The following is a 27,150-nucleotide window of genomic DNA, read 5'->3' as shown; positions in this document are numbered from 1 at the left end:
AGCGCTGTGTGATGGTGACTGTGACCGTACTAGAAAGACAGAATCCCAGCAGCTGGAGCCAGCTGAAGCTGGGTGGGCCCTGAGCCCGCTCACCCAGGCCCTCTTCAAGCAGCCTGATGGGACAAGGTGGCTAGACAAACCCTGGGAAGAGGCTGCACCTAAAGAATCTGCATCCAAAACACTGTGAAGGTAGAGGCAGGCAAGGATGTAGCTTCTGGGCGAGTGAGCCAGTAGGCCTGGGGCCGGCTGGGCCCTCGGTCGGGCTCAGATCCCAGCTCTGCCCCTTCCCAGGCTAGTCACTTAGAGGGCTCTCCAAGCACCATGTCCCTGAAAGAATATGCTGTTGGGCAACCAAGAGCGGGGACAGTGGGCTGCCTCGCTCTGTAGAAGGGGGCATTGTTTGGCTGGGGCCACTTCTCCTTTGGGAAAATCTGAAAAGTTCCTGGTGGAGAGTGAGCTTGAGGGTGGACACAGTTGTCAGGGGACCGTCCAAGTTGGACAGCAGGTACAAGTAGGTGAGACCAGTATAGCCATTGGCTACCTGAGGTCCCCCCCACCCCCCACCCCCCACCCCCATTCACTCACTGGTTCAATGACTAAGTTCTGTAAACACATGTTTTGGTACTTGGGAGCACAGCAGGGAATAGACAAAAAGCCCTCCCTTCACTGCGACACCCAACATCTGCACTGGAAAATGTGACAGGCGCTATAGGGAGGGACGGCAGTGGGGCTCATGGACATCTGTGCAGAGCCTTCAGCCATGAGCAGGGCCGAATGGAGAATGGAACAGTGTAGGGAAGTGGGGACAGCAGGTGCTCAGGGACTCGCTGCTGCTTTAAAATCTAGGATTTTATCAAATAAAGCAGTGGTGACATCCTTGGATGGGAACTAAGGAGGGTGAGCTCCAGCAGTGACTGTGCCCGGCTTTCTCTCTGGTGCCCACCCCTCCTGATCATTCCTTTGGAGCAGGAGGTGGTCAGACTCCTGAGTCCTTGTTGGCGCTGTTAGTTGTAACGTGAGGAGGAAAGGGGCTGGTGGGAGTCTGGTCTGTGGCATAAGCAGCTCAGGGTGGAAGGAGGCCTGGTAGAAGGACGCCGATGGCCCGATGGGTCCTCTGCTCTGAGGTGCCTCCCCACATCCTTCACCCCTTCACTTCCTAGTTCCCTGTCCAGAGCAGATGCACCTGCCTGCAGGCACAGGCTTGGGCTCTGGATGAGCTGGGAGGGAGCATCAGGGCTGTGTGTGGGTTCCATTTGGGACAGATGCCCAGACAGCAGTTGGGGCTGTTGGCCTGGACCTCCAGCTTAGTGACTGCAGTGGCTCCTTGCTGTCTTGTGGATCAAGGCCAGATCCTCCCCAGCAGCCAGGGCAGCCCTGTGTCCCCTGGCACTCCTTTCCTGCTTGACCTCACCACCTGGCCCCTTGTATCCTTCAGTCCGCTGTCCTGACTCCCTGCTGCCCCCCAGGCATCCCTCCATTCCCATTCCACTGTCCCCTCTTGTCACTCCTCTTGGCTAGATACCTGCAGTGCAGATGGCCTGTCGTGGGAACAGTGCTGGGAGAGGCTAGCTGCCACAGCCAGGCACTGAGTTCATGGCTTCCCTGAAAAACGTGTGGCTGCTTATTAGTCTCACATACTGTATGGAGGAGAGAACCAGAGGGTTGGGAAATGAGGGCAGAGGTCTCTCTGGTACTAGTGAATGAGGGGAGTAGCACAGCAGGTGTGATAGTGCTAAATGGGAAACAGGAAAGGGGGCCATGTCCAGAGCCCCACCTGCAGCCAGGATAAGGAGTGGAAGTCTCAGGCCAGTTTTGAGCCCCACTGCGGCCCTGGCAAGTTTTGGGAATATCTGTGAGGCTTCTCACCTGTGAGATGGGGAAGACCCCCCCCCCCCCCCCGCAACTCCTTCCACTAGTGTGGTGATGGTGTGGAGGTGGGCATGGCCTTGGGAGGCCACACATGATGGCTCCATGTGGACACCACGGGTCTCCCTCCAGGTGGCCAGCTGCATTCTGTTCAGCCTTTTGTCATGGAGGGAGGGGGGCTCTCCCACGTGACTGTTGGGGGATCTGGGTGCAGGAGGACCCTATGCGCTGAGCCACCCCTCCCTCCTCCAGCCAAGAACATGGTGGTGCGTGGCCTGGAGAACGTGGAGGCGCTAGAAGGTGGCGAGGCGCTGTTCGAGTGCCAACTGTCCCAGCCGGAGGTGGCGGCCCACACCTGGCTGCTGGACGACGAGCCTGTGGGCACCTCCGAGAACACCGAAGTGGTCTACTTCGAGAATGGTCTGCGGCACCTGCTGCTGCTCAAAAACTTGAGGCTGCAGGACAGCTGCAGGGTGACCTTCCTGGCGGGGGATGTGGTGACATCAGCATTCCTCACCGTCAGAGGTACGGGGTGCGGGTGGGGTCTCTCCGATCCTTCCCAGCGGATACCACGCTGAAGGGGTGCAGGGAGGGGGTGGTGGAGCTAGGACCGAAAGAGGGCCGTAAGTCTCTCAAACCTCTCTCACGAAACGCTGCATTGTGGGGCTTCGGAAGTCGGGTTGGGACTGCAGGGGGGTGGGGGGAGGCGGTAGGGGTGTGGCTGTTGGTCTCTGAGACCCCTCCCACCGGATGCGGGGGTGCGAGGAGAGGCCATAGAGGGCTTGAGTCTGACTCCTCCCACTAGATATCGTTGTAGGGGGATTGAGGGGTAGAGGGACCCGGGAGGGCTGTGATGGCTGGGGCATCGGTCTTTGAGACCACTCTCACCCGAGGCTCGGTATTGGGAGGACATCGATCTCTGAGGCTTCCTCCTCAAAGGGAGAACCCGCTCTGTATTGGGGGCATGTTGATCTCTGAGACCCCTCCCGCCCGTGCTGGGCCCGCTGCCTTTTCGTGGAGGTAGTGGGAAGGTGGGGGCAGTGGGAGGGTTGGTTGGGGGTCTCCAAGCCCCCAAGAGGCCACCCCTCGTCAAGCGCTCACGCCCCCGGCCCCTCCCCGCAGGGTGGCGCCTGGAAGTCCTGGAGGCCCCGCGGGACGAGGTCGTGCGGATGGGGGGGCAGGCCCACTTCAGCTGCTCGCTCAGCGAAGCGGTGCCGGTGGGCGAGGCAACCTGGTACATTAATGGGGCTGCAGTGCAGCCGAACGACGCGGACTGGACGGTCACTGCCGAGGGCAGCCACCACGCACTGCTGCTGCGCAGCGCCCAGCCTCACCACGCCGGCGAGGTCACCTTCGCCGCCCGCGATGCCGTGGCCTCTGCGCGGCTCACCGTGCTAGGTGGGTGGCTTGCCCACTGGCTACAGCTCAGATTCAGGGCTCTCCTGTGTGTGGGTAGGGGCGGGAGGTTCCAGCCCCAGACTGCTGGGGGCGTTCCGTGGGGGCTGCCAGTGCGGGGGGGGGGCGGGGGGCTGAGTCCCCCACCCTGGGTGGGCTCGGGCTCACAGTCTCTCTGTGACTGAAGCGTGAGATCCTTGCTCCCTGAGATAGGCGGCTTCGGGGACCGAAGCTCACCGGCCTGGGGGCTGGTCTGCCCGCACCCATACTGGGTCCTAGCATTAGACCCCAGCGGTTGGGTCTGTGCCCCAAATGGGAAGATGCTGCACAGACTGCCTCCACCCCCACGCCCCCGCGCAGGCCTCCCTGACCCCCCGGAGGATGCCGAGGTCGTAGGGCGCAGCGGCCGCTCCGTGACGCTGTCTTGGGTGGCCCCCACGAGCGACGGTGGCGGGGGCCTCTGCGGCTACCGGGTGGAAATGAAGGCGGCGGCCACCGGCGAGTGGCGGCTGTGCCACGAGCTGGTGCCGGGGCCTGAGTGCGTGGTGGACGGTCTGGCCCCTGGGGAGACCTACCGCTTCCGCGTGGCAGCCGTGGGCCCCGCGGGCGCTGGGGAGCCTGTGCATCTGCCCCAGACGGTGAGGCTCGGTGAGTCGCCGCCCTGGTTCACGCGGATGAGGGTGGGGGTCCGGTCTGGAGCTTTCGGGCCTTTCTAAGCTGGAGGACCGGGGTTTGCACCTGCTGTTGTGCCCATCCCCACCCGCTGTTCCCAGCAGAGGCCTTGGAGTCCGCCATTTTGTCCTCTACCCCGGAGAGCCGGCAGGTGTCTGCCGGCGAGGACCTGCGTCTGGAGTGCGAGGTGGCGGAGGCAGGCGAGGTTGTCTGGCTGAAGGGAACGGAGCGAATCCAGCCCAGCAGGCGCATTCAGGTTCTCCACCAGGGTCGGCAGCACACTCTGGTGATCCGGGGCTTTTCCGCCGAGGACCAGGGCGAGTACCGCTGTGGCCCGGCCGTGGACCCTGCCTCTGCCGGTGCCACCACCTTCCATGGTGCGTCCTCCTCGGGGTCCAGTGTAAGGGGGTGGAGGACTGAGGGTGAGCCCTGGGGTATGCCGGTGGGGGTGGGGGTGGGGTGGCCCTCCACGCAGAGGAACCCCCCCAGGGGAGTGAGGCCTACTGAGGAAGTGCACAGACCCAGCGAAGCTCAGCCTCATGTCAGGACCGGTGTCACCGGCATCTCAGGCCACACTCCTCCCTGAGCAGGATCCTGACCATGGCAGCCCTTGGTACCCACTGCTGGTCTCATAAGTCTTCCAGCCCCTGCACTCTGAGCTGCCTCCTGTCTGCACTCTGCACCTCCCCATGACTTCTGAGCCACCCCCCACTCAGCTCCCTGAACTTTAACCCCCGATATCCACTCTGATCCTCTGCACTCTAGCCCCAAGCTTCTTCTGCACAGGAGGTAGGCTGAGGCCTGGCCTGATCAGCAGAAGCTGAAGTCTAGAGCGAGTCTGTGAAACCTCGTAAAGACTGTGCCATCAGAGCTCTCGAGCCCAGGCAGAGAGCAGAGTCCTATGGGGGGCAACCACAGTCAGCAGCCCAGGCTAGCTTGGGTCATGGCTCTGTTCCTGCCCAGTTGACCAGTACCCTGCTGTCCCCAGTGGCGGTGAAACCAAGATCCGGGGATGAGGCCCCCATGCAGCCCAGCTTGCCCCCTGAAGCAGCCCAGGAAGGCGACCTGCACCTGCTATGGGAAGTCCTGGCCCGGAAACGCCGCATGAGCCGTGAACCCACCCTAGACTCAATCAGCGAGTTGCCTGAGGAGGATGGTCGCCTGCAGCGCCTGCGGCAAGAGGCAGAGGAGATGGCCCCTGACCTCTCAGAGGACTACTCCACAGCTGACGAACTGGCACGCACCGGCGAGGCTGACCTCTCACACACCAGCTCTGATGATGAATCCCGGGCAGGCACTCCATCTCTGGTCACTTACCTCAAGAAGGCTGGTAGGCCCAGCACCTCTCTACTGGCCAGCAAGGTGAGCTCTCCAGGTTAGCCTGCAAAGAAGGCCTCGGTGTCTCAGATCTTCACCATCAAGTCACCATCCATCCACACATCATCCATTCATCCATCTGTCCTCCATTTATCCACCCACCAACCCATCTACCTCCTGTCCATCCATCGCCTTCCGTTTATCCATCCATCCACCTACCATCCGTTTATCCATCCACCCATCCATCCACCATCCATCATCCATTTATGCACCCTGTGTTCATCACCATCCATTTATTCATATGTTCACCCATCCACCCACCCGTCCACCATCTATCCATCCATGCATTTACCACCCACCATCCCATCCATCCATCCATCCATCCATCCATCCATCCTCTGTCCATCTGTCCATCACCATACTTTCATCCATCGATCTGCCATCCATTTATCCACCCATCCACCATTCATTCATAATGTTTCCATACATTTATTTACTTATCCACCTATTCACTCACCTATCCATCCATCATTCCTCCAACCACCATCCGTCCATTCACATATCCACTTATCTATAATCATACACCCACCTGTACCTCCACTTATCCACTATCTACCACTCACCCATGTTAAAACTTGGTTGTTAAAACCTTCTTCAAGAGTAGAATTGGCCTCTCCGTGGTATTCCTCACAACCCTGTGAGTCTCAATCTGGGTGACTGTGTAAAGTGACTTCAGGGAGGGTGGGTTTGCTTTTTGTTACAACAGTAGCTGTCAGGCACCCAGCCTCAGTGAAGGAAGTGCAGTTGCCAGCAGATGGAGACAGAGTGCTGTGCTGGAGAGAGGCGTGGAGCCGGGGCACAGACCAGGCTCTAGCTCTATCTTGCCTGGGATGCCCCTGTCCATCTTTTCCCTGACTTGGGCCTCAGTTTCCCTACCTTACCCATGCACACAGGTTGGGGCCCCAGCAGCCCCCTCTGGGAAGCCACAGAAGCAGCAGGAGCTGCCAACCGCAGTGTGCCCACTTCTGGGAGGCCTGAGTGCTGAGGACCTGGGTGACCCATCCCTGGACAAGGCAGCCATGAAGATCCAGGCTGTTTTCAAGGGCTACAAGGTGCGGAAGGAGATGAAGCAGCAGGAGGGGCCTGTGTTTCGCCACACATTTGGGGACACTGAGGCACAAGTTGGGGACGTCCTATGTCTGGAGTGTGTGGTAGCCAGCAAGGCAGATGTGCAAGCTCGTTGGCTGAAGGATGGTGTGGAGCTGACTGACGGCCGTCACTACCACATTGACCAGCTTGGGGATGGCACCTGCTCTCTGCTGGTCACCGGCCTGGGCCGTGCCGATGCCGGTCACTACACCTGTCAGGTGAGCAGCAAGTTTGGCCACGTGGCCCACAGCGCCCATGTGGTGGTGGTCAGCGGGACAGAGAGTGAGGCCGAGAGCTCCTCCAGCAGTGAACTGGACGACGCCTTCCGCCGGGCAGCCCGGAGGCTGCACCGTCTCTTCCGCACCAAGGGCCCAGCGGAGGTTTCAGACGAGGAGATCTTCCTGAGTGCAGATGAGGGCTCACTGGAGACCGAGGAGCCTGGGGACTGGCAGACGTACCGCGAGGACGAGCACTTGATCTGCATCCGCTTCGAGGCACTGGCTGAGGCCCACCAGGCAGCCACCCGCTTCCGGGAGATGTTTGGCACACTGGGCATCGGGGTGGACATCAGCCTATCAGAGCAGGGGCCCCGGGGCGTGGAGATGCGCATCGCCAAGGTGTCCCTGGTCCCTGCAGCGCCTCCAGAGCCACTGCCAAGCTTGCTGACCACAGAGACTGGTGAGTCTGCAAGATGCATGGGGTGGGGTGAAAGAGAGGAGGGTCAATGTTGGTGGGTAACCAGGGTCAGCTGAAAGGTCAAGGAGTTGACTGGGCTCCAGTTTCTGGTCTTTGGCAGGTGCTACCCAATGAACTGGGAAGAGCCCTGACTTTGGGGTAGACAAAGCTCATTTCACCCTGTCTCTGCCTGTTACTAGCTAGCCTCTCAGAGTCCTCATCTGTGAGCCCACTATGGGAATTCTGGTTTGGGGGCTTTTACTCCATGAGAGTTTGACGTGAAATCTGCATAAAATGCAGGGTTCCATGTGACCCAGTCTGCACCCCATTTCCCACTCCAGCAACTAAAATTAAAAAGCCATCTCTTTGTTTATTTGCATGTCCCTAGAAATGACAGAAAGTGTGTTGTTAACCCACATTGTCATGTCTTGAAATCTCCCCTCTCCAGTTCTGAGCCCCTCATGCTGCCAAACCTGGACTCCCAGCCACACAGCTTTCACCCTCCCTCCACCTCTCCTCCTCCCCGCTTCCCTCTGCTGTCCCTCTGGCCTCAGGATGTCTAGGAAACCAAGCTGACAAAGGAAGGACTGACCTAGAGAATGGGGAGGAGTGGGAGCTGAGCAGGCAGAGACGGAGTTCTGTTTAGCCACCAGGTCTGTGAGCACTCTCACATGAACGGAGGCCTGCAGGTCACACATGGGGAACCCGCTGCAGCCCTCACAATTGGGAGTGGGGGGCTGGGGCTAACTCGCACACCCTGCCCGTCCCTCCCAGCCCCAGTGTTCCTGACTGTGCTGCAGAATCAGGAGGTGCAGGACGGGTACCCTGTGAGCTTCGACTGTGTGGTGATAGGCCAGCCTGTACCCAGTGTGCGCTGGTTCAAGGATGGGAGGCTGCTGGAGGAGGATGACCACTACATGATCAGTGACGACCAGCAGGGCGGCCACCAGCTCATCATCACAGCCGTGGTGCCGGCAGACATGGGTGTCTACCGCTGCCTGGCTGAGAACAGTGTGGGTGTATCCTCCACCAAGGCTGAGCTTCGTGTGGACTGTGAGTATGGCTGGCCAGGTTTGCTGGCCAAGGGTGGGTGGTGCGGGGACTCCTGGCTGGGAGGGGCAGTGCTGGGTTGGAGGATGGTCCAGATTTGGGGTCTCAATGCCTTGTGGCCCATGGAGAGCTCTCTGGGAACCCCCTGAGGTGGGGCCTTCACTCTTTGAGAAGCCTCAGGGATGGGAGGGGCCCAGGAACGTTTGGATGTGGCCCCCGGGCATAGAGGTGGTTAATGGCACTGTGGGCAATAAGAAATACCTGTCAGGTCTCATATGTTCCTGGCTCACAGCTCCTAAATTCCTTGGAATTCCTAAGTGACAAGAGAGGTAGGAGCCCCTTTCATTCTAACAAAGTGACGCCTGGCGGACCCTTAGACAGCTCAGGATAGAGGACGATTGCAGCAAAGAACATGCCATCATCCCTACAAATATGTCCAACTGATTTTTGACAAAAATACAAAAGCAATTAAGTGGAGGAAGGATAGAACTTCAACAGAGTAATTTGGACATTTATAAGCAAAAAAAAAAAAAAAAAGAACCTCGACCTTATATGAAAATGAACTCAAAATGGATTATATATTTGTAAAATATAAAACTGTAAGACTTTAGAAAAATAAAACCTAAAGCTAGGAAAGGCCTTTTTATATTTGACCCATAAAAGGAAAACTTTGTAAAATGGACCTCATGAGAGTTAAAACCTTTTGCTCTGAGAAAGACCTGGTGTGGAGGGTGAAATGCCACAGACTGTGAGAAAATATCTGCAAACTATATATCTTATAAAGGACTTTATCTAAAATATAGAAGGCATGCTCAATATTGAAAGCAAAAGTTGTTTTAAAATCTAATTAGAATAGGAGCGTGTCCAGACATTTCATTGGAAAGGATACACACATGGCAAATAAGTACACGGAAGATGTTCTACATATTAGCCGACAGGAAACGCACATTCATACCCCAGCGAGACATCCGTGTGCGTTATCAGATGGCTAACCTGAAAAACGGTGATGATACCATATGCAGGTGAGGGTGCAGAGAAGTGGGATCCCTGTGCACTGCTAATGGGAGTGCAGAACTGTGCAGCCACTCTGGAACCACGGTGTGGCAGTTTTTACAGAACTAATCATGTACCTACCATGTGACCCAGCAATTGTTTTATTGGGCGTTTATCTGAGAAATGAAAGCTCAATTCATAACAAAAGCTGTACGTAAATGCTCAGAATAGTTTTATTCCTATTAGCCTGTGTTCTGTGGAATACTACTCAGCAAGGAAAAAGAACACATTGTGGTCATGTGCAACAGTAATAAAATTACATTTTATTGCATGAACACTCAATGGAGTTCATGTGAAATTTGTGACGTCTGAACAAGGTCAACAGACGGATCAATGTCACCTTTTATAGTTGAAAGTTAACATTGCCAGAAACTAAGTGAAGGGTATATGGGATCTTTGCATTGTTTCTTAAAACAGCATGTGAATCTACAGTTCTCTCAAAATAAAAAGGAAAAAAACTATTTAAAACACAATAACAAGTCAGTTATCTTAAATAAGACAAGATCTTACATATTTCTCCATGTACCTCTATCTCCGTGCTTTTCACTCTGTTGTATGGATCTAGATTTCCATCTGGTGTCACTTTCAACCCGAAGGATGTTTTAGAACATGTTTTGTAGTCTGGGTAAGCTGGAATTTTTCCAGCTTTTGTATGTCTGAAAAAAAGTGTCTTTATTTTGGTTTCATTTTGGAAAGATATTTTTGTTAGGACAGCATTTTCTTCCCATACTTTAAAGACATAGGTCCACTATCTACTAAGTTGCGTGGTTTCCAATGAGAAATATGGTGTCATTCTTGTCTTTGTTTCTCTGCACATAATTTGTCTTTTCTATTGGGATTTTAAATTTTTTAGATGTTTGCACACCATAAAATTTACCATTTAAAAGTGTACAATTCAGTGGTTTTTATTGTATTCACAAGATTGTGCAACCATCACTACCATCTAATTCTAGAACATTTTCATCATCCCAAAGGGAAACCCCATACCCATTAGTCGTCACTCTCCATCCGCCTCCCAGCCACTGGAAACCACTAATCCACTTTCTGTCTCTGTGGATTTGCCTATTCTGGACATTTCATATATATGGAATCACACAATATGTGGCCTTTTGTGTCTGGCTTCTGTCACTGAGCATGTTTCCAAGGTACATCCATGTGGTAACATACGTCAGTACTTCATTCCTTTTTATAGCTGAAAAATATTCCATTCTATATGGTTTCTTATCCATTCATTGGATGATGTTTATCCATTGGTTGCTCAGGCTATTATGAATAATGCTGGTATGAACAGTCATGTACAAGTTTTTTTGTAGATGTATATTTTCAGTTCTCTTGGTTACATACCTAGGAGTGGAATTACCGGGTAATATGGCAATTTTGTCTTTAACTTTTAGAGCAGTCTCCAAATTGTTTTCCACAGCAGCTGTACCATTTTGCATTCCTACCGGCAATGCATGAGGGTTCCAGTTTCCCCACATCCTTGCCAGCACTTGTTTTGTTAATTTTCTTAATAACCACCCTAGTGGGTGTGAGGTTTTAACTGCATTTTCCTAGTGGTAATGAATGACTCTGGGTATCTTTTCATGTGCTTGCATGTTTTCTTTGACGAAACATCTATTCAAATCCTTTGCCCATTTTTATATTGGGTTATTTGCCTTTTACTTTTGAGTTGTAAAAATTCTCTTCATTTTTCTGAGTACTAGACCTTTATCATATATGTGATTTTTAAATATTTTCTCCTGTTCTGTGGGTTGTCTTTTCACTTTCTTGATGGTGTCCTATGATGTACAAGAGTTTTTAATTTTGGTGAAGTCCAGTTTATCTACTTTTTCTTTGGTTGCTTGTGCTTTGGTTTTCATGTCTAAGAACACACTGCTTAATCCAAGGTCATAAAGATTTATACCTATGCTTTCATCTAAAAGTTTTATAGTTTTAACTCTTACATTCAGGTCTTTGGTCCATTTTGAGTTCATTTTGTATGCGTTGTAAGGGCTCAAATTCATTCTTTTCATGTGGAAATTGAGTTGTCCCAGCACCATGTTGAAAGTGTCCAAGACACTTTCCCCATAAAAGTGTCTTGGAACTCTTGTCCAAAACTAGTTTCCATTAAATGTATGGGTTTATTTCTGACTCTCAATTCCATTCCATTGATCTAAATGTCTGTCGTGACATTACCACACTTTCTTGATTACTGTAGCTTTGTAGTAAGTTTTGAAATCTAGAAGTGTTAGTTCTCCAACTTTGTTATTTTTCAAGACTGTTTTAAACATTCTGGGTCTCTTGCATTTTCTTATGAATTTTAGGATCAGCTTGTCAATTTCTGCAAATACAGTCTCTGGATACTTTTTAAGATTTTCTTTTTATCACTGGTTTTGAGTAACTTGATTATATTATTTGGTGCACTTTACGTATCCTTATGTTTGCAGTTAATTGAGCTTCTCGGAATTTGGGGTTTATAGTTTTCAGTAAGTTTGGAAAATGTTTTGCCATTATTTCTTCAAATAGTTTTCCTTTCCCCCTCATTTGGGGACTTCAGTTTCACGTATATCAGGCCACTTGAAGTCATAGTGCAGCTCACTGATACTCTAAGTTTTAAAATTTTTTTACTGTTCATTTCATTTTGGATTTTTCTATTGCTATGCATTTACGTTCACTGTTTTTTTCTTAATATCTAATCTAATCTTTCTTAATATCTAATCTAATCTAACATCTAATCTTTCTTAATATCTAATCTAACATATGTCGTCTCTGCTTAACTTTTCAAACACAGACTACAATTGTGATACCTGCATTAATATCCTTTGCTGCCAGTTCTAACATCGTGTCAGTTGTGATTGCTTATTCTCCACGTTGTGGCTCCTGTTTTCCTGCTTCCTCACATGTCTGGTGATCTGTGACTGGGTGCCTGACATTGTGAGTCCTCACTGCCCTGCTGGGAGCTGGATGCTGTGTATTCCTACAAGTCTTCTTGAGCTATGTTCTGGAAACAGTGACTTTCTCGGAAGCAGTCAGTCCTTTGGGGTCTGCCATGTGATTTGTTAGGTGAGGGCAAAGCAGCGCTCATGCAGAGCTGATCCTCTCCCTCTACTGGGGTGAGAGCGTTCCTGAGTACTCTGCCCAATTCCACAGCCAGATCGTGTTTCCAGTCTGGCTGTGGAAGCGGGTGGTACCCCAGCTCGTGTGCTCCTCTGGCACTGTTTCCTCTAGTCCTCTCAGATGGTTCTTTCAGCACATGCACGTGTGAGTGTATGCTCTGCTATATCCTCAAGGGAGGGACTCTGTATAGCTACCTCTTCTCTGGTTACCGGTCCTGTGGACTCTAGCTGCCTCTGTCTCCTCAACTCAGGATCTACCTGGATCTGCCTCAGTTTCCTCTCCTGGACCTAGAAACTGAAGCAATCACAGGGCTCACCTGTTTCCTCTGTAAGCATTACTGTTCTTACCTGTGTTAAACAATGGTCCTTGGTGTCAATTCAATACCAACAGGAATCCCCAGTTTGGACTGTGATGAAAAAGGAAACTTTATTCAGTGCAAGCAGCTCAGTTGTCATACAGCATGGCTGTGGAACATCACAGCTATGGAGCAGCTCAATAGCGTTACAGCTCAATTATGTAGCAGCATGCTACATAGCTCTGCTCCTCACCCATGTGGTGTGATGTGGTCTTCTCTGCCTCTTCTTTTCCTGCCTGTCTCTGGCCCCGTGAGACATCTTTGGTGTTTTCACTCCAGCTAGGCAGTGTAGTCTTCAGTTTTTGGTGGAAAGGGAAAGTGTGTGCTTTGGGCCTAAGGGAAGCTGACTTATATACACAGAAGTTCTCACCTCTGGTTCCCTCATTGGTCCATCCTCATGCAAATGAGGACTCCAAACCCTCATAGTTTGATTGGTCAAAAAAGCACTGTCCTGATTGGTCAGAATGGAGCCTCTCTGATTGGTCAGTGAAGATGCTGATGGGGAATATAGCTGCATAGCTCTGATTGGACAGGGAAAGCCTCAGTCCTATTGGTCCTACTATTCCAGGAACTCATTTATGAGGATTGGCTCAGATGGCAGGAACATTGTGAACCCCATGTGTCCTTACTTGTGTCAACCACTGGTCACTGGTGTCAATTCAACACCAGCAAGAATCCCCAATTTGGAGTGTGGTGAAGAAGGGAACCTTTTTCAGTGCAAATAGCTCAATTGTAGATACTTCAGTGCAGGCCTCTAACTGAAGCGTGGTTTGCACGAGAGAACTCCCGTTAGAAGTGGCTGCTAGGCTCTGCTTTTAAGTTTGAGCCCAGTTAGCCACCAGGAGTCCTTAGTCCTTAATGTTTTCTCTCAGCGTCCACACTTGCTTAATGCTTAGTGACTTGAAAACCATTCTGATGATTCTGTACCCAATTCCAATGTGTGTGGGTTTTCCCCACAACAAGCAACTCTGTGACACCAGCTTTGTGTCTTAAAATTTAACTCAGTTCTGACACTGCCTATGTGGAGACAGCATCAGTCCCCACAGGTTGAGGGTCCTAGCAGACTGCCCGCCTCCCCTTCAGAGGATAATGGTGATCCCAGGTGTCACCTGTGCTTCTGACTGACTGGCTATAAATAAGAGGTTCCCTCAACCCCTTCTTTGGGGGGTGATTAGGTCATGAAGACCCCCATCTTCATGACCTAATCACCTCCCAAAGGTTCCACCTCCAAATACCATCACCTTAGGGTTAGGTTTCAACATATGAATTTGGGGGATGCACAAACATCCAGTCCATAGCAGAAGGCAATCCAGTCCTGGTTACTCCATTAGTTTGCTAGAGCAGCTCACAGAACTCAGAGAAACATGTTACTTACTAGATTGCCAGTTTATTATAAACAATATAATCCAGGAGCAGCCAGATGGAAGAGATACACAGGGTGAGGTATGGAGAAGGGGCGAGGGGCTTCCATGTCTTCTCTCAGCCCACCACTCTCCCAGCATCTCCATGTGTTCACCAACCCAGAAGCTCTCTGAACCCCCATCCTTTTGGATTTTTATGGAAGCTTCATTACACAGGCACCATTGATTAAATCACTGGCCATTGGTGATTGATTCAGTCTCCAGCCCCTCTCCTTTCCTCAGAGGGACTGAAAATTCTAACCCTCTAATCACATGGTTGGTTCCCTTGGCAACCAGCCCCCATCCTTAGGGGTTTTCCAAAATCACTTCATTCACATAAACTCAGGGGTGGTTGACAAGGGTTCATATTATGAATATCAAGACACAGTTATCCTCAGCACAGAAAATTCCAAGGGTTTTAGGAGCTCTGTGCCAGGAACAGTACAAGGACCAAATACATATTTCTTACTATAAATCACAACATCACAACCATTGTTTCACGTATTTTGTTTGTTTTGGTTGTCTCCAGTGGGAGGGTGTCTTAGTTCGGGCTGCTACAACAAAGTACCATAGACTTGTTGGCTTATGGACAACAGAAATGTATTTCTTAGTTTTGGAGGTTGGAAGTCTGAGGTCAGGATGCTAGCACAGTTGGGTCCTTTGGAGTGGTAGATGGCCGCCTTCTCGCTATGACTTCACATGGTGGGAGTAGCTCTGTGGGGTCCCTTTCATAAGGGCATTAACTCCATTCATGAAGACCCCCATCTTCATGACCTAATCACCTCCCAATGGTTCCACCTCCAAATACCATCACTTTAGGGTTAGGTTTCAACATATGAATTTGGGGGATGCACAAACATCCAGTCCATAGCAGAAGGCAATCCAGTCCTGGTTACTCCATTGTGGCTACACGTGGAAATCCCCAGATATGGGTTTTGAGGCCCAGATACATCATTCCCATTCCCTAGAGGGATGGAACTGGAAGATGCTGCTGCTGTCCCTGCCTGCCATTTATGAAGCCCACAGTATTTACAGTTTGTTGGGTCTTGTAGTTAGTAACAGCCTGGGGGAAGGGAGGGGCCCTAGGGTAGCTGTGTCCCCATGACTTCTGAGCCAGGAGGATAAGTGGCTCCCAGGAACAACTGGTGGCCTCTGGGGTGGGGCTGTGCCCGGGCAGAGGGGCCTCGGGCCTGGCTCCAGCTGCACCCTCCATCCCCAGTGACCAGCACCGACTACGACACTGCTGCAGATGCCACAGAGACCTCATCCTACTTCAGCGCCCAAGGCTACTTGTCCAGGTGGGGGCCATGCAAGGGTGGGCAGTGCCCAGCAGGCTGGCAATCCTGGGCCTGGAGTGGGGGATGGCTGTGCCAGCTTGAACTGACAGAATCTCTGTCCTGGAGGCTTTACCCAGGCCACACAGTTTCTGTCCAGCACGTTAACAGGAGACCTCAGAAGCCATCTAGGCCTGCCCCACCCCTGCCCTGTACCCCTCACCCAGCCACATCACACTGCCCCTCTCTGTTCCCTGCCAGCCGCGAGCAGGAGGGCGCAGAGTCTACGTCAGAGGAGGGGCAGCTGCCCCAGGTGGTAGAGGAGCTGAAAGACCTCCAGGTGGCCCCTGGCACACGCCTGGCTAAGTTCCAGCTCAAGGTGAAAGGTGAGGGGGGAGGGCCGGAGGGCCAGGCACTGCCTCCTGCCAGCAGAGGTCGGGTGGTCACCATGGCCAAGGTATCTCCAGGAATCCCCTCCCTGGGCCACATGGAAGGCATGCTGCCCAGTGGGCAGTGGCTCTGTGCTGACCACTCCCCCTGTGGCTCCAGGCTACCCAGCACCCCACCTCTACTGGTTCAAAGATGGGCAGCCCCTGGCCACTTCTGCGCACATTCGTTTAGTGGACAAGAAGACTCTGCACACCCTGGAGGTCCTCTCGGTCACCAGCGAAGATGCTGGCCAGTACTCGGCTTACATCAGCAATGCTGTGGGTGCCGCCTACTCATCTGCTCGGCTGCTGGTTCGAGGTGAGTGCTGGGGCTGATGTCGGCAGGCTTGGGCTGGGCCTGCGGTCATTGCCCCATGTGTAGAAGTGTAGTGGGTGGGCAGATGCCTGCTCGGGTTCCGGAAGGTCCTGGGTGTAGGAGTGAGCGGGCCACCCTTGGGACTCCTACCCTGGGAGCAGGTTCCCAGGCCCAGGCGGGAGGCACCTTCTTCCTGCAGATCTGACTTCCCTGCCTTTCAGACCCCAATGACCCGGAAGAGAAGACAGCAGCAGGTGAGCCAAGCCCAGCAGCAGGTGAGCCAAGCCCAGAAGGGCAAGGGGAGAGCAGGAGGCCCAGCAGGGTGGTGTGGATACGCCCACCCAGTGGAGAGAGGGTGGAATGCAGGACACATGCTGCAGGGAGGCCACCCAGCCAGGTTGGGGAGGGAACCTGGGAGGAGGGGCAGAGCCTACTCACCACACAGGGCTGTGGCTCTCCATGAATCACCAGCAACCACCTGTGTGTCCCCAGATGTGCAGCAGCTCGTGCCACCCCGATTTCTAGAGAAGTTCACCTCCAAGAAGGTGAAGAAGGGTTCCAGCATCACTTTCTCTGTGAAGGTCGAAGGTAAAGCATCCTGCTCCACACTGAGGACCCCCAGGGAGGCTCAGAGCAGCCCCTCCCCCACCGAGGACCTCTACACCCCAGGGAAGCTCTGCAGCCCTCCCCCATTCAGGACCCCCCCCAGCTCAGAGCAGCCCCTCCCCCACTCAGGACCCCTACACCCCAGGGGGGCTTAGAGCAGCCTATGCCCATTCAGGACCCCCAGGGAGGATAAGAGGCACCCCCCTCCCAGAGCCCCCTTGTCAGTGTGGGGCTGACTGCCCACCATCACTCTCGCCCCAGGCCTCCCCACCCCGGCTGTGCACTGGCTGCGCGCGGAAGCAGAGCGGGTGCTGTGGATCAGCCAGGACACACCGGGCTACACGATAGCCAGCTCTGCCCAGCAGCACAGCTTGGTCCTGCTGGATGTGGGCCCACAGCACCAGGGCACCTACACTTGCATCGCTTCCAGCGCTGCTGGCCAGGCCCTCTGTTCTGCCAGCCTGCATGTTTCTGGCCGTGAGTGAGCATGAGTGGCCTGGCGGGGATGGGAGGAGGCTGGGCCTCCTTCTGGGGACATGGGCCCCCTCCCTGGGATCCTCCCCAGACCTCTCCCATCTGCTCTACCCAAGCACGGGCCCCAGGGGCCAGCTCCCCGCCACCCTGTGGGCTCTGTTAAGCAGGCTGAAACCCTTTAGCAGCCCCCTGACTCCATGAGCGGTCTCTTCCTGGGCCCTGCTCAGCCCCTCCGTGGGCTGGGCTGGTGCATCAAGTGCAGACCTATTCCTGCCCACACCACTGGTGGGCTGGCTGTGGGCTGAGTTGGGATGCCCTGCACATCCCTTCCTCGGGGCTCTGGATGGACAGGCCCAGGGCCCCTGGTAGGGGTGTCCCAGACATCATGCCAGGCAGGGTCCCCACCAGAATCAGCTCAGCAGGCTGGGTGTCATCCTGGTGGTTACCCGTTCTCTTCACAGTGCCCAGGGAGGTGGCAGCAGGGGAACCGACTGGGGTGAAGGAGGCCCTCATCTCCACCTTCCTGCAGGGGTGAGTGAGGGGCTGTGCCAGAGCTGGTAGTGGGGTTAGGGGGTGTCATAGGGGCCCTGGCCCTTGGGAGGACAATGCTACTGCTGGAGGCCTGTCCTGGACCACAGCTGGCTCTGCCCCTTGAAGGCTGTGTGGCTTGGGCTAGCCCTTGTCTCTCTGCCTCAGTTTCCCCATTATAAAAGAGAGGGCTCCCTGGGGCCTGACTGGCACCCGGCCCGCTGTTCCCATACCCTCTTTCTGTCAGAAGTTTCCTCATGCTCTTCCTGCCCAAGGGTATGGGTGGTGGGTCCATTCTAGACCTTCAGGAAACCCCTGCCCCCTTTAGGACCCAAGCCATCTCTGCACAGATGCCAGAACCTGCAGATTTTGCCAACCTTGCCGGGCAAAGGAAAGGTATGGGCTGGGCAGATGCACGTGTGCTCCGGCAAGGGCAGCTGAGCCCTAATGAGGGACGGCCAAGCCCCAGATGACCCAGAATGCCCCCTCACCCAGCTGTGGGCCAGGGCTCCCACACATCCCCTCGTGGGCCCGATTCTGAGCCCTGGTTCGTTTCAAGGCCAGATAGCCCTTGGCTCAGCACTCATGTCCAGCAGGCTGTGTGGAGCCCTGGAGAGGGGCAGGCAGCTGCCAAGTCAGGGCTGGGGTGAGGGCCCCCACATGTCCAGCCCCTTCCTGGCCACCTGCATGGGGCATCCTGGCACCTTGGCATACTTTTAACTATTGTTATTGAATATATTGAGTCTGCACAGAAGTAGAGAGGAGACAACCGAGCATCCCATATGCCCATCGCCCACCTTCAGATCACTTCTCATCTAACCTATACCTACTCTTTTTTCCTGCATATTCCCTCCCCCTGAGCCCCCATAGTCAGCCCTCATTCACCCTTAATCCCAGCTGCTGGGGCTCTACTCCGCACCCTTGGGAGATAAATTGGGTCCTGCCCCCTGCCTTAAGTGTCCAGATCCCTCCCTCACCTCCCACTGCCTGGTTGAGCTCCCTGTGCCATCCCCAAGCCCCTTCGCAGACCAGCTGCCAAATGGCCAATGTGAATGGAAGAGGCACAAACCCTGTTGGGCCCCAACAACTGTAAGCTCCTCCTCTACCCTGGCCTCTACCCAGTCAGCCTTCAGCTGTCCAGGCCCAGCACCCTGCAGCCACACTGGCCACTTGCTGTCCCCTGACTACCCACTGTCCCTCTGCCCAGGACCTGCTTCCCTTCATTTGTGGTGCCTCGGTCACACCTTGGCTCAGATACCCACGAGCCATTAAGGCTCCTCATCCTGGTCAGCCGTCTCTGCTTCCAGCAGCATAGCCCTGAGCGTGTGTGTCCCCATCTCTCCTGAACCCCGAGCTCAGGCTCGTCTGTAATGCTCGCTGGCTGAGTTAGGGTCTGGCCCCCAGGAGAGCCCCTGGCAGCTGAGGCCCGTGGCCACCTGTCCCTGGCTGAGGTGGGCACGGAGGAGTTCCTGCAGAAGCTGACCACACAGATCACGGAGATGGTGTCGGCCAAGATCACGCAGGGTAAGGAGCCAGCCCAGAGCGAGGTCCTGGGTGTAACTTGGGGGGACAGTGACCCAGGGTCAGGGCCCTCCCAGCCTGCACCCTGAAGACCTATGGGGAGGGGCACAGGAGAGGAGCTGGCCCTTTCCAGTGTCACGATCCCTGTGCCCCCAGCCAAGTTGCAGGTGCCCGGAGGTGACAGTGATGAGGAATCCAAGACCCCATCTGCATCCCCCCGGCACGGCCGCTCACGCCCCTCCTCCAGTGTCCAGGACTCATCCTCGGAGTCAGAGGATGGGGACTCCCGGGGAGAGGTATTCGTGTGGGGGGAAGAAAGGGCTTGGGGGGACTGGAGCCTGCAAAGGGGAACAGGAGTTGGGGGGGTGGGGTGGCAAACGGGGGGCCCTCGGGTGGCAGGATGGAGGAGGCTGAGGGTGCACACCTGAGCAGCCAACATCACCACCATGACCCAGGCTTCCCCTTGCCCCTCTGGGTGGCCCCACCGGCACGCCCCAATAGGGTTTCCATCAGCAGAGATTGGTTGTGACTATTCTAGAACTTCACAGGATGTCAGGATGGTTTCTTCCTCTCCTCTCAATGCCAGGGGTCTTGTGGCTGGGGGCCTGGGAGGCCCTGCTGGGGTCTTTCTGGGTCTGACCCAGATTCCCTCCCCCCAGATCTTTGACATCTACGTGGTCACGGCCGACTACCTGCCCCTGGGGGCCGAGCAGGACGCCATCTCACTACGGGAGGGCCAGTACGTGGAGGTGCTGGACTCAGCCCACCCACTTCGCTGGCTTGTACGTACCAAGCCCACCAAGTCCAGTCCCTCGCGGCAGGGCTGGGTGTCGCCTGCCTACTTGGACAAAAGGCTCAAGGTAGCTGGCCGGCCAGGGTGTGCATCCTGGGATTGTCCCCCCATGAGGACTGGAGCCAGACCCCCTCAGGGCTGGGCCAACACCCCCACCCTCTAAAACCCTCTTTGTTCCTCATCAGCTGTCACCTGAGTGGGGGCCCACTGAGGCCCCCGAGTTTCCCAGGGAGGCCGTGTCCGAGGATGAATACAAGGCACGGCTGAGGTAAGGGGCTTGTAGGGGAGTTAGGGTCTTTGCCTGACGACTTCATGGAGTGGGATGGCCTTGTGGGGGTGCCCTCCTCCACCATCTCCCTGGCCCAAGGCTGCACATGAGTGGAGGTGCCCATTCAGCAGCTGAACTGTCCCCTCACACTCTGCCCCCAGCTCTGTCATCCAAGAGCTGCTGAGCTCCGAGCAGGCCTTCGTTAGCAGCCTGCAGTTCCTGCAGGGCCACCACATGCGGCACCTGGACAGCTGTCCCCACGTGCCCACTGCGGTGGCCAGCCAGAAGGCTGTCATCTTCCGCAACGTGCAGGACCTCAGCAACTTCCACAACAGGTGGGTGGGCAGGTGGGCCTCGAGGCTGCTCCCCGGGTGTGTGTGTGCGGACACATATCACACACTCCACCCACTCACACACGTGTGTGTACCCCTAGGGCTGGGCCTCGGGGGTGCTGACTTGATTTACCTGTTGGTGCACCACACCCTGTATGAGGACACACTTGTCTCCAGAAACAGGCGTGTGCAGCTGGCTTACCCATGGAAGTGCCTGCAATGCTCCCACCTGTTGCCATGGACATGGGCAGACACACACCTGTGCATACCCTTACATGTGTGGGCACAGGGGTACATGAGCACACATGTACCTGTGCACACATGCACACCGACATACATGTGCGTGCCTGTGTACTTGTGCACACATGCCTACATGTACATGCATTCCTTTGCATGCCTGCACACATGTGCACACCCTCAAACATCACACATGCGTACCCCGCAGCCCAACACACTCCCTTCTCACTCCCCAGGAGCCACTGGGACCAGGCCCTGGCAGGAACCTGTTTCCTCCCAAACTGGAGGGCTGGATCATGGGGCGTGGGTAGGGTCCTGATGCTGGCCCTCACGACCTTCCCTCCACGGCAGCTTCCTGCAGGAGCTACAGAGCTGTGACACAGATGATGACGTGGCCATGTGCTTCATCAAGAACCAGACGGCCTTCGAGAAGTATCTGGAGTTCCTGGTGGGCCGAGTGCAGGCCGAGTCGGTGGTGGTCAGCACGGCCGTGCAGGAGTTCTATAAGGTGCCCCTGTCCCCTGGCCAGCACTGGCTGCCATCTCCAAGGTCATCTCCCCTGACCCTGCCCAACCCCCATAGCCTGCCCAGGCCCCTGGGCCCTGGCTTAGTGAGAAAAGCAGGCAGAGGCCCTGAAGCTCTGCTCACCCTTCAGTAACCCGCCATCACTGGGGTGGGGGTGAGGCCCACCCAGGGAGTAAAGGCTGTGTGAGTGCTCTTGGGTTCTGGGTGACACCCTAGGTGACATGGCCCATCTGAGGGCCTTGTTCTCCTTCCCTGAAACCCACCCTTCTGTTCCCGCAGAAATACACAGAGGAGGTACTGTCGGCGGCCAACCCCTCACAGCCACCCCCGCCGCCACTACAACACTTCCTGGAGCAGCCGGTGCAGCGGGTCCAGCAGTACCAAGCCCTGCTCAAGGTCAGCAGCCGCCACTTGCCCCTCACCCCACGGGTCCCATGGCCAGCAGGCACACCCTGACTCACTGTCTCCCCAGGAGCTGATCCGCAACAAGGCACGAAACCGGCAGAACTGTGCACTGCTGGAGCAGGCCTATGCGGTGGTGTCGGCCCTGCCGCAGCGCGCCGAGAACCAGCTGCACGTGTCGCTCATGGAGAACTACCCAGGCACCCTGGAGGCCCTGGGCGAGCCCATCCGCCAGGTCTGGGGGATGCCATGCAGGGCGGGCCGTGGGGCCGTGGGGGGCTGCTTCCCAGGCTGAGTGAGTGCCCACCACTCCCCCAGGGCCACTTCATCGTGTGGGAGGGAGCGCCGGGCGCACGCATGCCCTGGAAGGGCCACCACCGCCACGTCTTCCTGTTCCGACACCACCTGGTGGTCTGCAAGCCCAGGCGGGACTCGCGCACTGACACCTTCAGTTACATGTTCCGGAACATGATGAAGGTGTGTGGGCACTGTCTGGGTCCCAGGTGGGCAGAGGGGGCCTGCAGGTCATGTGGGCAGGAGGAGGCCTAGGCTGGTCTTCTGGCTGCATCCCAGACGGTCAGCTCTCGTCCTCCATCCACAGCTGAGCAGCATCGACCTGAATGAGCAGGTGGAGGGCGATGACCGTGCCTTTGAGGTATGGCACGAGCGGGAGGACTCAGTGCGCAAGTACCTGCTGCAGGCGCGGACTGTCATCACCAAGAACGCCTGGGTGAAGGAGATCTGTGGCATCCAGCAACGCCTGGCCCTGCCCATCTGGCGTGAGTGCCTGGTCCTGGCAGTAAGGCCAGAAACAGGAACTGAACCTTTTAGCTCAGCCGTCTGACTCGGGGGCACCCAGGCCCCTACCCCTGCCTGGGCAGCCACCAGGGAAAAGGCTGTCTCCTGGGACAGATGGCTCACTCTCCCCTCTGTCAGTTCAGCCTCTTGTTGGGCTGAGTTGGGGTGCTGGGCTGGTCCTGACCACAGTGGGGGAAATTTGGGGTTCACTTAGGGGCCCCCAACACAGGGCAGACACCCAGACTGGGTTCAGGGTGTAAAGGGTCTGCTTCCACACCTGGAATGGTAGCAAGGCTCCTCTTTCTACACACCCTACTCTCTACACTTCCCACCACCCCCCAGTAACACCCAGCCTGCCTCCAACATTGCAAAGGGCGGTGTCCGTAACAACCATGCCCTCAGTTGGGCTTCTGTCCCTGCCAGGGGTGCACTGAGGGCACAGCTAAGCACTCAGGGCCTGGGTGTGTATGTGTGTCCCCAGGCCCCCCAGATTTCGAGGAAGAGCTGGCCGACTGCACGGCCGAACTGGGTGAAACAGTCAAGCTGGCCTGCCGTGTGACTGGCACGCCCAAGCCCATCGTTAGCTGGTACAAAGGTAGGCCTCTGAGTCCAGGGCTGCTGGCCTTTCCACAAGCTGGGTGGGTCCTGGTCAGAGGCCAGGCATGAGGGACAGGCCTCTTGCTCCAGCTGCCCTCTCCCGAACCAAAGACAGACTGGCCAAGGCATATGCGGGGGGTGGGGCAAGGGAGGGCATGCATTGACCCTGTCCGAGGGGCTGACCTTCTAGAGGAGGAGACAAGTGACAGCAGAGAGACAAATGAGTAATGTGAAGTTGGGAGCAAGACCACCAGTCAGAGAAAACGCAGCCTGGCAGACGTGTTGGAAGGCTCCAAGGGGCAGCCAGGAGCCCCGGGCACCAGTACGGGCATAGCAAGGAATAAGGGCTGTGGTGGGATCTCAGATTTGTTCTGACTGTGATGGGAGCTGCAGAGTTCTGGGATCCCCAGGAGGCACCCTCACTCTAACACCAAGGCTGGGGGGTCCCATGTTCACCTTCAGGTTCCATGATTCACTGGAAGGACTCAGAACTCAGCAGAGCCACTCCCCTCAGGGTTCCAGTTTTTTGCAGTGAGAAGGAAGAGGTGTGAGGGGTGGGGTCCAGGTGGGGTGAAGGTGTCCCCACTACCCTGTGGAGTTGTGCGGATAGCACCTGTTCTCCTGGCTTTGATGTGTGACAGCACACAGAGAGTGGTCAACAGGGACTCTCACCAAGCTTTGGTGTCCAGGGTTTCTGTTGGGGGTCATTCACATTGTCATGGATGACCCACTGCGTGGCTGACCTCAGTCACCACCCTTCCAGAGGTCAACCTGATGTCGTGTGATCCAAAGCTCCCATGTTAAATCAGTCTAGCGTAAACCATTTGGTGTGGTTCAGGCCTCCAGGTAAATCAGGATACCTTGTCAGGGGTCGCCTGGGCTGGGAGGTACACCTCAGCCAGGTTGGTAGGTAAGCTGCACCTGAGCGGGCTTACACTTGGGCTAACAGGTAGGCCTCTGAGTCCCTAGTTCAGTATGAATAACCAAGTTTAATCCTGGTTTTAGAGGAAGCGTCCCAGGGCTACCAGTCTTTGCTGTCCTGCTTGTCCACAGCCAGTCAGGGGCATTTGTTTATCCAGAAGCGCAAAGGATGGGGCTGGAGAAGACATGTAGGGGCATGTTGCTGGGATACACAGTAGGGGCCATCCCTGTGGCCCATGGTCAGAGTTACATGGCAGAGCTGCTGGATGCCACATCTGGTTCCCGGTGGCAGCTAGAGAGAGCTGCAGGGGTCTTCCATTTGGAGGGAAGCCCACTGGCTCACTTTCTGGGGTCTATGGCAGTCCCTTCCCAGCTGCTTTGCCCCGCACAGAGGCTGCGCAGCTCATCCTTCCGCCATCCCTCCTTGCCCAGACCTTTTGCCTGGAGGGCTGGCTCAGAGGGACCCCATTCATAGAAGTCATCCAGAAGTGACTCTGTGCCCCTCGGGCCCTCCCTTTCTGCCAAGCTGCCACCAGGGGCATGTGCTGGCCAACCGGCTGCGTCTGAGGGGAAAGAAGGACGCACCTTGCCCAGGCAGTCAAGGAAGGATCCCATGTTCCCAACTGTGCTGGACAGTCCTTGGTCTCTTTCACCCTGGCTATTATCTGGGAGACCCTGGAAGGGATGACGCGTATGGGACAGCTGCGTCCAGTGAGTGGAGGAGGCTAGTGGCAGCTGCATGGTCAGCTCATGTTGACACAGTGGTCAAACTGCAGGTGGCCCATGTGGCACACTTGGCCATGGGGTGTGGCCAGAGCCGGTCATTGGCAGACCCAAAGCAGCATCATGATAGCACAGATAGCTCCGGGAGGCACTGACCCACTAGGACGGGTCCACCCCATGCAGTGTGCCTCACGGCCCCAAGGAAGGCGGGGGAGGGTTTCCATCAGCCCATCTATAGTTTGTTAAGTGGCAAATCAAACAGCCAAGCCATTCACAACAGCTCAAGGTCAGTGAGCACCTAACGACCTTGGCCAGGAAGAGCAGCATCAGGCAGCAGTCAGACTTGCCAGCTGGCAAAATGTCATCATACGGCAGGAGCTGAGTGTCAGGGACAAAGGCCCAAGTGCTGACCCCCCCACCCACCCTGGGGCAGCCAGCTGGGAGCAGAGGGCACTGGAGATGTGTATTAGAGACCTCACTGCCTGAATGCACAGTGAACCCGTTACAGCCACCCCAGTCTACAGCAGCTGGAGCCACAGGAACTGAGACTGGATCAGGCTAGTGACAATCCTCTGGCTGTGCTGGGCCGTTGAATTGGGACACAGCGTCTCCTGTCACCCCAGCTCCCTTCACGTTATCCAAGAGCCTGGAACCCCATTTTCCCCATGGGGTTCTGAACACCAACCCGGGAAGGCACAGGCTGCTGGGCTTGGCCAGTTACATGCGCCAATGGCCACCTCCCCACATGTGGGGCAGGGAATTCCAAACACAGCAAGCATCAGGGCCAAGAGGTAGGAGCCACAGGGTCCCCTCACTTGGCCCCAAGGTGACATTATCTTCCTTGCTCACGGGGAGCCCTGTGGAGATTCCATCCGTTGTGACCCAGGTGCCTGAATCCCGCAGAGCTGTGAAGGTCTGCGTCCTCCTGCCCAAGGTCCCTGGTATACCAGTCAGGCAGTCCCTCTGGCACAGGGAGACTAACACCACCCCTGATAATTTTTCTCTTAAAGGAGTGGAGGCCAGATGGAGGAGGGAGGGGCTGGGGGCAGCGATGGAACAAGATCCGCTTCCCGGCTCAGTGACGTCAGGTGTGGGGCTTGCTCAAATCCTCAGCCAGGTAGCATCACCACTGCTGCCGACGCTGTTTCAGCTCAGACCCCTCACATGGCAGCCACAGCACAGCGCTCTCTGGGGCTCTGTCCCCCTCGGCTGCTTGGGGCTTCACTCGCACAATGGTGACCGCTTAGCAAGGCTTCAGTGGCCTGGGCAGTGGCATCATCTCCAGCCTCTCTCCATGAGGTCTGAGCAAGGTTTCTGAGGAGGCAGGGCCACCTGGCAGAACACACACGGCCCTGTGGACCACCTCCTCCAGCTGTCACCAGCATTCTAGATGCCACCCGGGTGCCACAAGCTGTCATGCCACCCACCGACGGCTTCCTGTAGGCTTTTTCTGTGCAGGAAGGTGTCCTGCGCCAGGGCCCACTGCATATATCGGCTCCTTGACTGTCATCTCCAAGAGAACCCTGTACGTGTGCGTGCTCAGTGCCCATCCTCATGCCCACAGTTCTCGCTCACTCCTGCCCCTCCCCATCGGGGTTGACAATGGCCCAACATGGGTTGAAGCGTTTGTTGCTGTTCGGAAGAGGGCCGTATATGTGAAACGGCCCCTGAACGCAGAAGGAGCAGAGAGAGCAGAGAGCAAGGCAGACAAGTCCAGCTGGTCGGTCAGTGAGTGTGTAACAGGCGATTTACGTACAGACATGCAAGCCGGTCAGATCTCCACTCTCCACCCCAAAGACTGTTTCAGCTAAAACCTGAGTCATGTGCTGGGAGAGGAGTGTGTTTAAGGGGAGCCAGCTGCCACGTGCCAAGAGGCTCTGGCACCAAAGCTGGTTATGAGACACACTAGTTGAGGGCAGATCCCTCCAGAGGCAGAGCAGAGAGTTCTCAGGCGGGGGCCCAGGAGTCAAGGCAGTGGATTAGCTGCAAAACAAGCCAGCAGTTCTGTCCACACAGTTGGGGAGCCAGCGACCTGAGGCTGAACCAATAGCATCCCAGCTCCAAAGAGAGTCAACCAAGGCGACGACCCAGACTCTGTCTATGAACCTCCTTCTCTGAACCCCCTTCTCAGTACATAAGGCTGCAACCATCTGCTTGGTTTTTCTCAGTTCACAGGCAGCAAGGGGGGTGGCGTTGCTGCTGCCCAGCCGACCACACCCTTTCGGCATATCCACCACCAAGTTCCATGGACCTCCCTCAGGTCCTGGTAACTGGCCACCTTCTTTCTCTTCTGGAACCCCAGCCTCTGACTGTCCCTTTCTTGTCGCCAAACTGCAAATCAGAAGCCATGCAGGGTCTGAGATGATTCCTTGCCAGACA

General features: G+C 55.6%; 1 protein-coding gene across 18 annotated transcripts in view; it reads left to right on the top strand.

The window, feature by feature from the left end:
- The window catches only part of OBSCN (obscurin, cytoskeletal calmodulin and titin-interacting RhoGEF), a 147,188-nt gene that overhangs the window by 95,247 nt on the left and 24,791 nt on the right, over nt 1-27,150 (top strand). For 13 of the 18 annotated variants that reach the window (XR_016021423.1, XM_088798862.1, XM_088798859.1 and 10 more), the window contains 26 exons: nt 2,119-2,391; nt 2,989-3,264; nt 3,622-3,909; nt 4,035-4,310; nt 4,922-5,295; nt 6,204-7,077; nt 7,849-8,127; nt 15,248-15,326; nt 15,564-15,688; nt 15,852-16,049; nt 16,268-16,321; nt 16,539-16,634; nt 16,914-17,129; nt 17,588-17,657; nt 17,983-18,050; nt 19,059-19,178; nt 19,332-19,471; nt 19,835-20,035; nt 20,154-20,236; nt 20,398-20,571; nt 21,157-21,313; nt 21,610-21,726; nt 21,803-21,967; nt 22,051-22,209; nt 22,334-22,511; nt 23,012-23,125. Coding sequence is in view for 17 of the 18 variants with exons in the window: in XM_088798862.1 (XP_088654988.1) it covers nt 2,119-2,391; nt 2,989-3,264; nt 3,622-3,909; nt 4,035-4,310; nt 4,922-5,295; nt 6,204-7,077; nt 7,849-8,127; nt 15,248-15,326; nt 15,564-15,688; nt 15,852-16,049; nt 16,268-16,321; nt 16,539-16,634; nt 16,914-17,129; nt 17,588-17,657; nt 17,983-18,050; nt 19,059-19,178; nt 19,332-19,471; nt 19,835-20,035; nt 20,154-20,236; nt 20,398-20,571; nt 21,157-21,313; nt 21,610-21,726; nt 21,803-21,967; nt 22,051-22,209; nt 22,334-22,511; nt 23,012-23,125 (5,154 nt within the window). In the remaining variant the exon portion in view is untranslated. The remainder of the gene's footprint in view (nt 1-2,118; nt 2,392-2,988; nt 3,265-3,621; nt 3,910-4,034; nt 4,311-4,921; nt 5,296-6,203; nt 7,078-7,848; nt 8,128-15,247; nt 15,327-15,563; nt 15,689-15,851; nt 16,050-16,267; nt 16,322-16,538; nt 16,635-16,913; nt 17,130-17,587; nt 17,658-17,982; nt 18,051-19,058; nt 19,179-19,331; nt 19,472-19,834; nt 20,036-20,153; nt 20,237-20,397; nt 20,572-21,156; nt 21,314-21,609; nt 21,727-21,802; nt 21,968-22,050; nt 22,210-22,333; nt 22,512-23,011; nt 23,126-27,150) is intronic. The other 5 variants (XM_088798854.1, XM_088798869.1, XM_088798857.1 and 2 more) reach the window with 3 other exon arrangements.

Source organism: Rhinolophus sinicus, chromosome 5, assembly GCF_057876585.1.
Source record: "Rhinolophus sinicus isolate RSI-liver-muscle chromosome 5, RSI-T2T, whole genome shotgun sequence".
NCBI lineage: Eukaryota > Metazoa > Chordata > Mammalia > Chiroptera > Rhinolophidae > Rhinolophus > Rhinolophus sinicus.
The sequence above is the reverse complement of the archived record's forward strand: the minus strand, read 5'-3'. Positions and strand labels throughout refer to the sequence as shown.